Below are 16,582 nucleotides of genomic sequence, written 5' to 3' on the forward strand. Positions count from 1 at the left end.
TATCTCCGCCGAGGTGCGTCACTGCCTGTACCTGTGTACCGACGGAGTGACACTCGCCATCTCATCGCTTTCACTTTGCTCCCTTTCGTGAGATGCCTTTCATTAAGGAGTTTTTACCCTCGTTTGTGATCTACGGGAGAATATAAAGATGAGGGTGAGTTCCCTGGCTAAAGGATATCAAGGAAATGTTGCTGCTGAAGGGTATATGTCTGCTGGGACGGAGTTCGATATGAGTGAGTGGAGGGAGTCGGTTGTTCAATGCATTTCGGGTTAGTTGTATATGTATGTTTGATTGTGAACCGAAGTTACTGAAAGAGTTAAACTTTTTATTCTTCCACTTGGAGGTCCTTGGTTGATTATCGAGTGGTATGACCGGGTCCCGCTTTCCTGTGGTTACGTCACGTGGAGAAAGTCGCCTTTGGCGAGGATGCATCATCGTCTGTTGACGAACGGGAGGACATTCTCCTGGAAGAACTCCTCATTCCAGAGACTGCCACTGGAAGTAGCTTTGATATTGCAGGAGCTCATGGAAAAGGAGTTCTGGGGCATATATATATATATATATATATATATATATATATATATATATATATATATATATATATATATAAGGTCCTGGGTAATACCTAAACTCGTTGAAAATGGCCCTGGATTACTGATATACTGCGTGTGTATGCACGCATAATTGTTACATGTACACATAATTCATCATACCCTAACGCGAGATTTGATTATACCAATTACTTATATGTTTCTACATAAAGAACCGAAAACCCAACGCTACAAATACTTTTCAGAGTAAAGAGAGAATCGATGACTGGCCCATATTTACGAACAATAGCTTGGAATGCATGGGCGGGGGGGAAAAAATTAAAGGAATTATCGCGCATCACCGTGTAGTTGCTGAACCCAGCGCCAGAGGGCAGCACCGCCGTCGCCTTTTTGTGTCGGCTGCTGCTTTGTTGACAATCGTAAGGACGACTCTATGACTCCCACGTGGTTTTGAGGAGACTTGTGTATGTGTTGTGTTAACTGTTTTTCCTGGTAAGTTTGCTTTTGTTTATGTTATGTGTAGATCTTGTGAAGAGTTTAATATTATTCGGTCGTGAGGGATTTGGAACTTAGTGAGGCTGTGTTTTGTATGGCAATCCTCAGCGTGTGAATTGCCTGGTGTCTGTATTATTCATCATTTTATCAAAGATTTTCACTCTGGCCTTTCAGATTATATCATACAACTGTAGGAAGGTACATCTATCTCCGTGCTTCAATATATGTCATGAAATCCGTTAAGTTACACACACACACACACACACACACACGAACACACACACACACGTGTTCCCTGGACTCAGCTGTTATGGCTTTGTCCGATTCGGTCACCGATGTTTTCAGATGAATTCATACACGATAGAAAAGTAGTTTGATGGTGTTGATAAGATAGAGATGCATTCCTCATTACACTTTCACTGTGTGTAAGAGAAATGTTTACAGTTGTATGATACACTGGAGTCTAACTACTCCGTAAAAGACCGAGTGAGCATAGTCGTGAACGAACATATTTGAACAAAGCCACGCCGGGGAGCTTCCGTCATCTTTTTCCTGGTAAAATGTAGTAATTCATTTGTTTAAGTTGTATTATGTCTTTAACTGTGATAGATTCGTAACGCATCGGTTATTTTACCGACTGGCCAGTGCAGGTTGGTGGACTAGTATATTGCTGAATGGTTTATTGGCTTCTTATTCCTGTTTTAGTACTGGATTTAGGGACTTTTATCATTTTCTTTTTGTATCAGTATTCATAATGATATCATTAAAGATGAGTGAGAGAATGTTTTAATTGCATTAAGTTCAATGGGGTAGCAAGATAATGTTCATACTCGTATACACAATTTGGTCTAGACAAAGCGTAAGGTTAATTAAACAGTCAGACCAATTAACCTTACTAAGCTCCCAGCTGAGGGGGAGTAGGGGGGCCTACGTCGCACGTGTCCCTTGACCTTAACCTACATTAACGTAACCTTAACCTTCTTAGAAATTAACCTATATGTAGCGCAGTGGAAAATGGAGAGTGGTGAACGAAAGTTAGTCGGAAAAATAAGATCAACTTAAAAGATGCTTGCTGCTTTCTGGGCAAAATAACCTCTAGGAAAAGATTTATCCCACTATTTTATTTTTTTTAAATGTTTAGGATCCTGTCACGGAGAACTGACGTAATCCGGTACTAGAATCATGTTAGTATGAGTCTTCCGAATTACGTGTTCGTACAGTTCGAAGCTGTTCCGAATATTACCGCACTGAGAGGTTGCACGATCGTTATAAAGAAAGAAGTCCCAATGCTTTCCTCAGTTTATGACGCTTGCTAACCTAACCTGACCTCTCCATCTGCCTTATCATAATACCATGTTAATGTGATTATTTATCAGGTATCACGTAAGGCAAGATAATTGTATTTACTACCAGAGATAGGAAGGCTAGCAAGACTATATCATGCCATTAAGAAAAGAAATGAGTGTATTCTATAGCATGTCATTGGCTGAAGGATAATCATGCTATGCTGCGTCACTCATTATATTCCACTTGCTGTATAATCAGTCTCTGAGATCTTGATATAAAATACTTTACCATCCTTATCCTTATATCGGGTAGATACAGAGGAAATCTTCCAAAATTCCGAACTGGCATCTTTATTAAAATAGAATATTTATGATCGTAACATCGTTGCTCTTTTGATAGTTTCATGTATATATATTTTATCTTAGCGTTGTATCCACATAAACACAAACATTCTGCTCCCTGATTTACCCCCTTCCCTGAAAACCGAGGTGGAGCCATTCCGAACCCAAGAGCTTTCTTCGGTTCCGGCATCACCTCCGTGGCCACCATTCTCTCTGACCTTGACCGCTGCAGCGACGTCTGATTCTGTATTTGACCGTTGCGTAAGATCTCGAGGGGTTCCCCTGTCTGTTTACACGAGTGCTTGAAAGCGCTTTCCTCTTTGTCGCCCGGAAAACAGGGTACACTCTTGGCCCCATCACAGTGGTGTAGAGTCACATAATGCTTTGTTTACCTTCGAGAGTAGAGTCACACGACACGGTGTTAGTGCTGATGCTTCTTTGATGGTTCTGCTCACTGTTTCGGAGCTTCGAGTCAGCTTATTGTAACTTATACAAGTGATGTTTGTCTGTTTGATTTTTGGATTTTCCTGCGGGTAAAGAATGGTAGCGACTGTTACCAGTGGATAGTGGAGAGAGAGAGAGAGAGAGAGAGAGAGAGAGAGAGAGAGAGAGAGAGAGAGAGAGAGAGAGTAGCAATAAAGCAATACATTGAGACAATAAGCAACACCACTCAGTAGCTCTAGAAACAATGCCATATATATTCCTAAGATGATAGGCATTGCTGCACATCATGTTTCTGTATTTTTTCTTATGATGATTGTATTTTTTGTGATAAATGATTGGTCATGAAAAGAGTTTACAGCCTTATTTTTCTCTTTATTTCAGACTGATCGTAAGTAAGTACACTGTCTACGTTGTATGGAAATTTTGGCGAGTGTTTCCGCAACACAGCAGGTGAGTGTTCATATGTTTCGAGCGTTCGTACCGGGGCTGGTTCAAGTTTTTAGGCTACTCGTATTCCCGAAGGTTGATTAACGTTATCATTAAAGGTTGTCGGTCGTTAAGTATCTTAACTGGTCGTCCGGTTTAATAGGATTTTAGATTATATTACTATTGGCCGATCGCATCGCCCGAAATCACGAAAGGTGTGTGCACTGGAACGCCTGTTCTTTAGGGCGAGGCTATACGTTAGCTACCTGCAAGGACATGGCCAGCTACAAATTCTGCCGTAAGGCGAAGTGAGAGAACCAGAGAGAGCTCGGCCACCGGACCCGTGCGTGACCGGTCGCATATCCGGTACTTGAACTGTAAAAGACTAATTCAATTATAAGTTCAGGTATCCCGCAGCGAATAGAACGTACTCTGGCCTTGCAGGGTTGGACCCCAAGCACATACAGTCCGCACGTGTGGTAGTTGGGGACAAACGTACCTGAACTTATTCCCAGAATCTAAAATGGACGCTGAACACACTTGGTTGTGGCTAGATGCATCGTACGGGAGTCTCGGAGGTGTGGCTGATTTGCTGGTATTGAAGCGTATGGTAAATGTTAGTCTCACGTTCAGTATCTGGTGTCATCACTCACTTCCGATGTTTGTACGTAAATTTTATACCACTGAAATGATCAAATCCATATATATATATATATATATATATATTTTTTTTTTTTTTTTTTTTTTATACTTTGTCGCTGTCTCCCGCGTTTGCGAGGTAGCGCAAGGAAACAGACGAAAGAAATGGCCCAACCCCCCCCCCCCCCCCATACACATGTACATACACACGTCCACACACGCAAATATACATACCTACACAGCTTTCCATGGTTTACCCCAGACGCTTCACATGCCTTGCTTCAATCCACTGACAGCACGTCAACCCCTGTATACCACATGACTCCAATTCACTCTATTTCTTGCCCTCCTTTCACCCTCCTGCATGTTCAGGCCCCGATCACACAAAATCTTTTTCACTCCATCTTTCCACCTCCAATTTGGTCTCCCTCTTCTCCTCGTTCCCTCCACCTCCGACACATATATCCTCTTGGTCAATCTCTCCTCACTCATTCTCTCCATGTGCCCAAACCATTTCAAAACACCCTCTTCTGCTCTCTCAACCACGCTCTTTTTATTTCCACACATCTCTCTTACCCTTACGTTACTTACTCGATCAAACCACCTCACACCACACATTGTCCTCAAACATCTCATTTCCAGCACATCCATCCTCCTGCGCACATCTCTATCCATAGCCCACGCCTCGCAACCATACAACATTGTTGGAACCACTATTCCCTCAAACATACCCATTTTTGCTTTCCGAGATAATGTTCTCGACTTCCACACATTTTTCAAGGCTCCCAAAATTTTCGCCCCCTCCCCCACCCTATGATCCACTTCCGCTTCCATGGTTCCATCCGCTGACAGATCCACTCCCAGATATCTAAAACACTTCACTTCCTCCAGTTTTTCTCCATTCAAACTCACCTCCCAATTGACTTGACCCTCACCCCTACTGTACCTAATAACCTTGCTCTTATTCACATTTACTCTCAACTTTCTTCTTCCACACACTTTACCAAACTCAGTCACCAGCTTCTGCAGTTTCTCACATGAATCAGCCACCAGCGCTGTATCATCAGCGAACAACAACTGACTCACTTCCCAAGCTCTCTCATCCCCAACAGACTTCATACTTGCCCCTCTTTCCAGGACTCTTGCATTTACCTCCCTTACAACCCCATCCATAAACAAATTAAACAACCATGGAGACATCACACACCCCTGCCGCAAACCTACATTCACTGAGAACCAATCACTTTCCTCTCTTCCTACACGTACACATGCCTTACATCCTCGATAAAAACTTTTCACTGCTTCTAACAACTTGCCTCCCACACCATATATTCTTAATACCTTCCACAGAGCATCTCTATCAACTCTATCATATGCCTTCTCCAGATCCATAAATGCTACATACAAATCCATTTGCTTTTCTAAGTATTTCTCACATACATTCTTCAAAGCAAACACCTGATCCACACATCCTCTACCACTTCTGAAACCGCACTGCTCTTCCCCAATCTGATGCTCTGTACATGCCTTCACCCTCTCAATCAATACCCTCCCATATAATTTACCAGGAATACTCAACAAACTTATACCTCTGTAATTTGAGCACTCACTCTTATCCCCTTTGCCTTTGTACAATGGCACTATGCACGCATTCCGCCAATCCTCAGGCACCTCACCATGAGTCATACATACATTAAATAACCTTACCAACCAGTCAACAATACAGTCACCCCCTTTCTTAATAAATTCCACTGCAATACCATCCAAACCTGCTGCCTTGCCGGCTTTCATCTTCCGCAAAGCTTTTACTACCTCTTCTCTGTTTACCAAATCATTTTCCCTAACCCTCTCACTTTGCACACCACCTCGACCCAAACACCCTATATCTGCCACTCTGTCATCAGACACATTCAACAAACCTTCAAAATACTCATTCCATCTCCTTCTCACATCACCGCTACTTGTTATCACCTCCCCATTTACGCCCTTCACTGAAGTTCCCATTTGCTCCCTTGTCTTACGCACCCTATTTACCTCCTTCCAGAACATCTTTTTATTCTCCCTAAAATTTACTGATAGTCTCTCACCCCAACTCTCATTTGCCCTTTTTTTCACCTCTTGCACCTTTCTCTTGACCTCCTGTCTCTTTCTTTTATACTTCTCCCACTCAATTGCATTTTTTCCCTGCAAAAATCGTCCAAATGCCTCTCTCTTCTCTTTCACTAATACTCTTACTTCTTCATCCCACCACTCACTACCCTTTCTAAACAGCCCACCTCCCACTCTTCTCATGCCACAAGCATCTTTTGCGCAATCCATCACTGATTCCCTAAATACATCCCATTCCTCCCCCACTCCCCTTACTTCCATTGTTCTCACCTTTTTCCATTCTGTACACAGTCTCTCCTGGTACTTCCCCACACAGGTCTCCTTCCCAAGCTCACTTACTCTCACCACCTTCTTCACCCCAACATTCACTCCTCTTTTCTGAAAACCCATACTAATCTTCACCTTAGCCTCCACAAGATAATGATCAGACATCCCTCCAGTTGCACCTCTCAGCACATTAACATCCAAAAGTCTCTCTTTCGCACGCCTGTCAATTAACACGTAATCCAATAACGCTCTCTGGCCATCTCTCCTACTTACATAAATATACTTATGTATATCTCGCTTTTTAAACCAGGTATTCCCAATCATCAGTCCTTTTTCAGCACATAAATCTACAAGCTCTTCACCATTTCCATTTACAACACTGAACACCCCATGCATACCAATTATTCCCTCAACTGCCACATTACTCACCTTTGCATTCAAATCACCCATCACTATAACCCGGTCTCGTGCATCAAAACCGCTAACACACTCATTTAGCGACTTAAGCTTTCCATTGAAGATCAGCAAACAGTCCATAATATCAAAGCTTCGAGATGTGATATCATGGACCACTGGTTGGTGTGAGGTGGAGAGCTTATGTCGCCTCGTAGTGCAGTGGTAGCGTACCGGCCTGCCACGCAGCAGGCCAGGGTGTAGATCCTGACTTCTACAGTCTACAGTAGTTCATACTGTATTCGGTAGTAAGGGAGGCATCTGCCCTTCTTGCTTTACGTCGTTTCCTTTGACAGATGTGTGGATTTGTTAAGAAAAGTTTCGTCGTAAAGAAACTTAGAAGGTATTGGCAAATTACCTTTCCTAACTACCAACTTATTAAAGTTTTAAGAACAGTTCCTTGATCATGGTATCTTGTTAACCTCCTAAGTATATAAAGACTTCAAGAATTTCTCCTATCATAAATGCTTCAGTGAGGCACTAGATTCATCGTCTAGAGATCCACGTATATTTATGTTTATGCCATGTACAATGTCGTTCACTCAGGAAGGTAAAGTTGCCGCAAGCAAAGTTGCATTATGGCTGCTACATAACACGAACGCCAGGCTTCGTTCTGTTGTTTGAAAGGAAGACGTAGTCCCAGGTCTGGGTACCTTATTATGGTAGGCCTGAACACGACCATGCTTATAGCACCATGAGCTTAGAATTCTTCGAAAAGAATCGAGTTCTTCGTGACCAGTTTAAGTATTTTAATCAGTTCGCTCTGAATAAAATGTTAAAGCAATTGATGTCTTATGTGGGTAGGGCTGGAGGATATATCCTCACAGACGAACAGGATGCGGAAGACTTAGGAAAACTGACTTGGAAAAACTGACTTTCTTTACCATATCTGAAGCTGTCATATGTTGGAGGGTATTCCTCTTGGCGTAGCCTCGTGTGTGATGTAAAATTTATCTATCGTAATTCATTTTCTTAGAGACTCTATTTTTTAGCGAGTGTTGGCAGTTTTCGCTGTGAGGAAAATGTCTACAGTTGTCCACCGTCAGGTTGAATCTGTGTATCTCACGGTGCAGATCCTTTGTTCCTGACGCTACTTCGCTACAGTTTGCTGCTGTTACTCACGCTTAAGCAGATATTGGTAGAAGTGAGTAAATTTCTATGTATTTAAAGTCTCATGTGGGTTTTGTGTGATTGCTTCTATGTTTCTACGTTAGATAAGCTTTGGAGTGTTTGCTGTCTGTTCTATGATGCGTCTAGTCTGTTTTTCGACTCCAGTCTTGTTCCCGTACGGAACGTGTATGTGCAACGACCTCATCCCAGAGGTCAGGCGCGTGTGGTGGCCTCTGGAGCCTCGGACGATGCGTTTTCCTAGAACAGTGTTTGTTGTTGTGTGTTCTGAGATATTCGCCGTGAGGTCATCCTTAAGATGAACTCCTTGTTTACACACGTGCACGTGAATTTTTAAACACACACACACACACACACACACACACACACACACACAGCGACACATAAACACGCACCTACACATATACTCAAGTCCAAACATACACAAATATATGTATGTTTTCATGTAAGCAGGAAGAATATTTTCTGTAATGCACTGTTTGTTGAAGGTCAAGTGTTCTTTTTTCTAATATCTGTAGGGAAAAATGATTGGAGCTTCTTACGAGTTGTCACGTTTGACTCTCCTGTCATTAGAGCTCCAGTTAGCAGCTTTCCTGATGGAGAAGTGGATGTAGAATTAATTACTCGTGTCGGGAGCAAGGTAGGTCATATACTGGATCATCCGGTACAAGATCCCGTCTGCACTTTGTAGTTGAAGAGATGTAGTGTTCGGTCTCTTATGATGTTTGACAGGGCAAGTATAGATCTTTTGGTCCGGGCGAGGTGAACTTAATGTATTGTGAAGATGCTTGATGTCTCTAATGTTTGTAAGTGTTTTTGTTAAATATGTCGTCTAATTGACTTGTTGGGAATTGTTCAGTATTGGTTTTCCTTGTGCAGCTTTAGTGAGGCATGTTCGAAATGCACTGTCGAACGTGTGGGGAGGCTGGCGGCTCCCACAGACTTTCTCATTAAGGAGTTGACGCCCTCCTGAATGACGTAGGAACTCATGAATTACCTTGGTGTATTTAGGGAAGACCCTGGTTGACGAGTCTTTAAATCTTTACGTTCTTTGAAGCAGATTACGAACATGTGTTGGTCGTTGGGTTGTGTGCACTTGGTGTTGTTGGAGATGATACGAGGGAATGGTCTTTTGTCTCATTTTGTAAGCTGAGGACATGTAGTTACAGTAGAAGGCCCTTGTATGTTGTTCCTGTATGGCAACACACAAGAGATCTTCATCTACCATCCCATCCGCTACAGCCGTTTTGCTGCACTTCACCTTCCGCAAGGCTTTCGGCTTGTCTTCTCTTTTCATCATACCACTTGCTGTGACTCTCTCGCTTCGCATTCCTCTACTTCCAGAACAGTCCACATCATGTATGTGAGGACTGGAATGGCGAGTAAACATAGGTGAGAGCTTTTGAGTTGTTTCAACTCCCGTAGAAGCCATCTTCAGAGAGACTAAGATACAGAGACACACGACTATATGTCTCCGCAGGATATTCCTCACCTCTTTGGGCGCCGCACGGCATCCACCCTGTCCGGTCGCCTCCTCCGGTCCCCAGATCCGCTCCCCCTATATCACTACTATTGTAACAGCTCTTTTCCCTTAAAGTCCAAAACTGCCCTGTTTTTGACCACTTCCATTCTTGTTTGCTTAATCTCTTACGTAGTATTTCAGCCCCATTCCACGTTGACAGGTATTCATGTATGTCTATGTGGACAAGAAGTTCATTCAGTTTCTTATGGTCTTACATATCATACTTCTCACTGTTTTCCTTGAGTGAATAACCGGACATCCTGAATGCAGGTACACTGCAAGTGAAAAGTCACCTTGACCGAAGTTGTACCTTTGACAATGAATGAAAAAAAATTTCTCACTCCAAAGGAATCCTACCTTTCCCTTCTGCTGGTTGTAGCGCAGCCTTGAAGCTGCATAAGCCTGTAAGACATAACCTAAGCTATAATATTAATACACATATAGTGACACAGAGTCACAGCGGTACATATATTTACACGTAACGTATGCACACACACACACACACACACACACACACACACACACACACACACACACACACACCTAGCACCAATCTCATGTAAGTATACACAAGCGAGATGACGAAGGGCAAACCTCCTCTCTCCTCCCAGCATACACAAACACACATCCCAGTCAGGACACATCCCTCCCTCTCCCAACCAGAAAATATATCCATGTCCCACCCAGAACATTTTCAGTTGTGGCAGGACGATATGACTTGCCCCAACCAAGGGAAATCCTCCAGCCCCAACCAGGACATATCATCCTACCCCAAACAGGACGAATCCTTCTGCCCTAACTGGGACATGCCTTCTGCTTAACTCATGACCGCTCTGCTAAACACATGCAGAGAGGTGAGCTAAAAATAAACTGGGGATAAACCTTTCCATGTATTATATATATGTTTATTGTTTATCATTTATGTATATATGTTTTATATATGTTTATTATGTTAGAATTTCGAGGCTGTATGGAATTATAGAATACTGTCGTCTAAGACACGTGTATCAGATAGAATAATGGTGTTCTTTTTGCTGTCCAAAGGTTTTCTGATAGTCAGTAATCGTATCCTGCTTCTGCTCAGAAGGCCCAGTTTTCAATATGGAACTCCTGATTTTTTTTTATTTGCACCTGCGTTCGAGCCCCTACTTACTGCCTTGACCAAAGGCTATGTACAGGAGGGAGGTAGGGGAACGTATGCACCAGGCTTATAATTGAAGGAATGGACCCACTGGGCTAATATGGTGGATTTTACCCTCAGGAGTCTTAGCCTGCCATAAACAGCGGGTGGCTGTGCATATTTAGATCAATATTCAGGGCACCAAATAACCATTATCGCTGCTGGTGGCTCGTGGCAGCTATTAATAGACGGGAGTTAACCTCATGATTTGAAGGAGAGAACGGAGAGTTACAACGCCATCCGACGGAAATGATAATAAGAGGGTCCTCTGGCTATTATATGTTGTTTGTGTGTGTGTGTGTGTGTGTGTGTGTGTGTGTGTGTGTGTGTGTACCTATTCTCCTGCCTGGTTCGTGAGCTACAGGAGGGAGTGACAAACTGCCACGAATGCGTTCACTACAACGAGTCTCACACAGGCAGTTGAAACAGTAGCTAATACTGATATTGGTTTTCGTGTGCCTGGGCACTTCCCTGAGGAAGAGTTATGGCGCGTATGTACGTGTATGATTGGATGTTGTATCCTTTTGAGTGTCAGGTGGTCACGAAGGCGAAATCATATTTCATACACGTCAAAAAATGTACGTCACAATTGACTGAAAAACCAGTAGTTTACTTTTTTTTTTATATATATACGGTCCATATCGTTGTGTTTCTTCGACATCAAATCACCCTCTATAATAGAGGGTGATTTGATGTCGAAGAAAATGGGTTATGAATGAACGACTAACATGAAATTATTTTGCAGTGTTCCAGCGTTGTGAGTTCCCATCATCCAGATGTGCTGTTGTTCATAGCCCTCCCTACACAGGTTCGGTAGAGAGGCTAGGTCTCCCTACACCGGTATGGTAGAGTGGTTTGTGATTAGTGGCTTGGATAGAGTGGGATCCAATGCTATTGCATAGAACTGGATGCCCAGCATGTCGAGATGGGAATATATTAGAATTATTCTTACTTCATTCGACAGATTTAAAAAAAATTATGGATGTTAAGCAGCCGGTGATTGTTCTCAGTGCTCTGTCTTGTTTGGTGTGGAATTTTATGTTTGCCATTTAAGGAATGGGTAAGCAGGCAGGTGAGGCATAGTTGAGCGCGGAGAGGATATGTTCTTCATAGAAGATACTTAGGGATTCTGTTTGTTCTCCGAAACTGATGCTAGTCAGTGTTCTGAGGTGCGTTTAGTACGTCAAGAACTCCCTATGGTTGTTTTTGTGACGTAGGGAGTAACGAGCGTGTGTTTATCACATGTGATGCAGAGTATGTTCAGTGTTTTGTTGACATGGATAAGCTAATCATTCAGGGTGATGTGAGTGTGTAGGTTGAATTCTTGTCCGTCCTGGGTCGAGATGTTGATGGTGGATTTCCTTGTGGATGCAGATATTCTTTGTTGAGCAAGCCGGAGTTTCATATGCTTTCTATATGTAGCTGCATGTTTACTGTTGCTGTGTTAGTGTTGGGATGTTGTTATAAGACTAGGAGTTCGTCTGTATATGAGAGGACATCCGCGTTGTAGTTTGTGTTGGGGGAAGGAAAGTCACTTAGGATGGGACTGAAGGGGGTTGGAGAAGGACATCTCCCTCGGTCTTCCGTTAGAGAGCATGAGAGTTATGATGGCGTGGATTTTATTGATAAGAATGGTTGGCGGCCGGCTGTGAAGTTGCCATACACACACACACACACACACACACACACACACACACACACACACTGTCTATTTAAATAAAAAGTTACGTTAGCGAGGATGTATTATGGTCAGCGGACAAACAGAAGTACAGTCTCGTGGAAGAACTTCTCAGTTCAAAAGAGTCCATCCTTTAACGTGCTCCTGAATTTAGCCCAAGATAGAATATATATATATATATATATATATATATATATATATATATATATATATATATATATATATATATATATATATATATATATATATTATATTTATTTATTTTATTATACTTTGTCGCTGTCTCCCGCGTTTGCGAGGTAGCGCAAGGAAACAGACGAAAGAAAATGGCCCCCCCCCCCCCCCCCATACACATGTATATGCATACGTCCACACACGCAAATATACATACCTACACAGCTTTCCATGGTTTACCCCAGACGCTTCACATGCCTTGATTCAATCCAATGACAGCATGTCAACCCCGGTATACCACATCGCTCCAATTCACTCTATTCCTTGCCCTCCTTTCACCCTCCTGCATGTTCAGGCCCCGATCACACAAAATCTTTTTCACTCCATCTTTCCACCTCCAATTTGGTCTCCCTCTTCTCCTCGTTCCCTCCACCTCCGACACATATATCCTCTTGGTCAATCTTTCCTCACTCATTCTCTCCATGTGCCCAAACCACTTCAAAACACCCTCTTCTGCTCTCTCAACCACGCTCTTTTTATTTCCACACATCTCTCTTACCCTTACGTTACTCACTCGATCAAACCACTTCACACCACACATTGTCCTCAAACATCTCATTTCCAGCACATCCATCCTCCTGCGCACAACTCTATCCATAGCCCACGCCTCGCAACCATACAACATTGTTGGAACCACTATTCCTTCAAACATACCCATTTTTGCTTTCCGAGATAATGTTCTCGACTTCCACACATTCTTCAAGGCCCCCAGAATTTTCGCCCCCTCCCCCACCCTATGATCCACTTCCGCTTCCATGGTTCCATCCGCTGCCAGATCCACTCCCAGATATCTAAAACACTTCACTTCCTCCAGTTTTTCTCCATTCAAACTCACCTCCCAATTTACTTGACCCTCAACCCTACTGTACCTAATAACCTTGCTCTTATTCACATTTACTCTTAACTTTCTTCTTCCACACACTTTACCATAATAGACTTTACTATAATAGACTTACTCATAAACCCTTCTTCCTCATTTAATTCGGACTTCTCTTCCAGATCTTGCACCTTGAGCAACATATCTTGCAGCCATGGCTGAAGCCGAGCCACTAGTCGAGATCTCGCGAGAATCCACAGCGTTCAAGACCAAGAAAGCTGAAGACAAGCACAAAGAAGATTCGAATGACGGTAGTTCCTCAAATAAAGGTCCGCTCAGCACCAAAAAGGCCGTGCAAAGGCAGGGAAGAAAAAAGGCCGAGTGCAGTGTCTGTGGGAAAGTGTTCGCACGAAAGGCTAACGTTAATCGACACATGTCCGTGCACGGCGGAGAGAAGCAACACCAGTGCGACCAGTGCGGGAAGCAGTTCACACGTAGCACCTACTTGAAGAACCACCAGCTGCTGCACACAGGGGAGAGGAACCACAAGTGCCAACTGTGCGGGTCGCGCTTCCGCCACAAAACCGACCTGAATCGTCACAGTCGTCGTCATGAAGGGGAGAGGAAGTTCCCCTGTGAGGAGTGTGGCAAAACGTTTCTGAGGAAGGACACCCTCAACGCCCACACTGCCACCCACAGCAAGGAGAGGAGCCACGAGTGCGAGGAATGCGGCAAGAGCTTCACGCTGGAAACCTACTTAGACAAGCACCTGCTGGTGCACTCAGGAGTGAGGCACCACGTGTGTCAAGACTGTGGCAAGGAATTCGTGCACAAGAGTGATTTGAACCGCCACAAGCTGGTGCACAACGGGGTGAAGAAGTTCCAGTGCAACAGTTGCAACCAAAAATTTTCACTCAAATGTAATCTAGAACATCACCAGAAGCAGCGCTCCTGTGAGAAGCGGCAGGAAGGACGCAAGAGACGAAAGACTCGAACCAAGCACAATACACGTCGCCGACAGCCAGAGTAAACTGATGGCGACATGGAACCTCCTCCCTGCTGAAGAAGTGGGTGTCACTACCCCAGATGGTGCAGCACGTTCGGTCCACACGATATTACCGATGTTTGTCTCGTCTTCTGAGAGAAAACACACACACACACACACACACACACACACACACACACACAGAGTGGGAACAGACATCAAATGCAAGGACACACTGAGTGCGAACCTACACAGGGTGTGAAGACACACTGTGTGAGGACACTTACCAAGTGAGAGGTCACACCAATCGTTTTCTCTTCGTCTCTCACCATTAACCATCTTTCGTCCGGACAAGTTCGTAATGTATTAGTGTCACACGCCAGCCTTGCCTGGAGATGGTGATTTAATTTCCTTTTCCAGCTTCAAAGACTTTTATATAGGCTGTAAGAAGAAAGATATTTTTATAAGAAATAAAGTTGAATTCTCGTATGGTGTTTATCTCAGATCCTTATTTTTTTCATGGATAGAAATATACTTTTATACACTGTATATATATATATATATATATATATATATATATATATATATATATATATATATATATATATATATATATATATATATATATATATATATATATATATTAGCTTCGTGGTGTAGAGGCTAACGCTGTAGACTGTTTTCACACATAGTCCCAGCCCTAGTTTGTATCCTCGGCTTAGCAGTCGGCTCACTGTTCACCCAGCTGTTCATCATTCTCTCGGAGAATGGTCGACAAATTGATCACCTGGCTTAAACTAGGATATACGTATATATATGTGCCAGCGATCTGGGAGTCCAAGGTACCTAGAGTACCAATATTAACCTTAATAAAGTTCGTGCTGTTGTCTGTTTTCGTGTACGACGCTCTCGAAAGAACAGACATGAACAGAAGTCAGTTTTATGAAGGTGCGAGTGACTGAATATTACCTTATCCCTCCTGCATCAGCGGATGATTGGCACGGCAACATGCCTCTCATGGACAGATTATCTTTGTGGTGATGAAACGCCTGTCAGAGTCACGTCTCGTATCATGATAACATTTGAAAGATGAGAAAATATTCACGAACTGATGGCACCCTCCAGTAATGACGGCAGACCATCGATTTGCGTCGGAAAACAAGTCGACAAACACCTCCGCCTGTTCGCTGGAAAAGAACTTGTGAAATCGTGAGACAAGAGTATCAAGAAGTTCATGTCAGCTGGCTCCAGCTGTCCCGTCATTATGCACGTTTGGTTCACCAAGCAACACTGGAGTCTGATGCGGGTCAGACGAGTTCTCCCACCTTCATTGCTCGTTATCTCAACGTTAACGGTGCCTTAGGGGGTTTGTACCTGAATCCCCCCGACGAGGTTGGGGGGGGGGGACTTGGATATATGCGGAATGTGTTTATAACTACAATATTCAAATACCTTGAATGTTTACACCTCCGCTTTTAACTTCAGAATGGAGGAAATTCGCCTGTGTATTGAATGACTTTTAGAGATCCTTTTCGAAAATTTTGCTCGGCCCTTTTTTTTTTTCACTCATTTTGCGATCGTCTCTACGGTATTAAGCGTCCATTCTCGATGTGACCTGCTGGTTGTGGCTCCTTTACCATGTTAGATCAGCGGTGTTGTGCAGTAGTCCCTAAGGAGGTTGTCATGTGTGCTTTTCTAGTTGAAAAACGAAATGAACTTGAGAGCAAACATAAGCTAAGAGATGATAGGTAGTAATTGTGCTTAATACATAAGAATAGATTATTGTTATTATTATTATTATTATTATTATTATTATTATTATTAAAAGATTCTGTTCCTTTTTTTTTTGCTAGTATATTCCTGTGATGATGACAATTTTTGATAATTCACTGGTTTTACTATTCTAATTTTTCTTTGTATGAGTAGGACTTTGGGGATCGTGATTTTCAATCCTTTGGAAAATCTTGGAAATCTCACAGGATGAATCTAATAAGCCACCTGAGTTCTTGTAGAAATTGATTGTAT

General features: G+C 42.9%; 1 protein-coding gene across 2 annotated transcripts; it reads left to right on the forward strand.

The window, feature by feature from the left end:
- Positions 1–912: 912 nt before the first annotated feature.
- Positions 913–15,044, forward strand: LOC139752569 (uncharacterized). Of its 2 annotated transcripts, XM_071668330.1 has the most exons (3): positions 913–1,044; positions 3,501–3,569; positions 13,755–15,044. In XM_071668330.1, the coding sequence occupies exon 3, from the start codon at positions 13,787–13,789 to the stop codon at positions 14,600–14,602; it is 816 nt and encodes a 271-aa protein (XP_071524431.1). In that variant the 5' UTR covers positions 913–1,044; positions 3,501–3,569; positions 13,755–13,786; the 3' UTR covers positions 14,603–15,044. The 2 variants fall into 2 exon arrangements, with proteins under 2 accessions (XP_071524431.1, XP_071524439.1); XM_071668338.1 differs by lacking the exons at positions 913–1,044; positions 3,501–3,569 and adding an exon at positions 7,582–8,157.
- Positions 15,045–16,582: the final 1,538 nt, after the last annotated feature.

The sequence above is a fragment of the Panulirus ornatus genome, chromosome 2, assembly GCF_036320965.1.
Source record: "Panulirus ornatus isolate Po-2019 chromosome 2, ASM3632096v1, whole genome shotgun sequence".
NCBI classification, from domain to species: Eukaryota; Metazoa; Arthropoda; class Malacostraca; order Decapoda; family Palinuridae; genus Panulirus; species Panulirus ornatus.

Bases quoted from the DNA above. Each gene is read 5' to 3' on its own strand.
- LOC139752569 (XM_071668330.1), top strand. From the start codon at position 13,787: ATGGCTGAAGCCGAGCCACTAGTCGAGATCTCGCGAGAATCCACAGCG.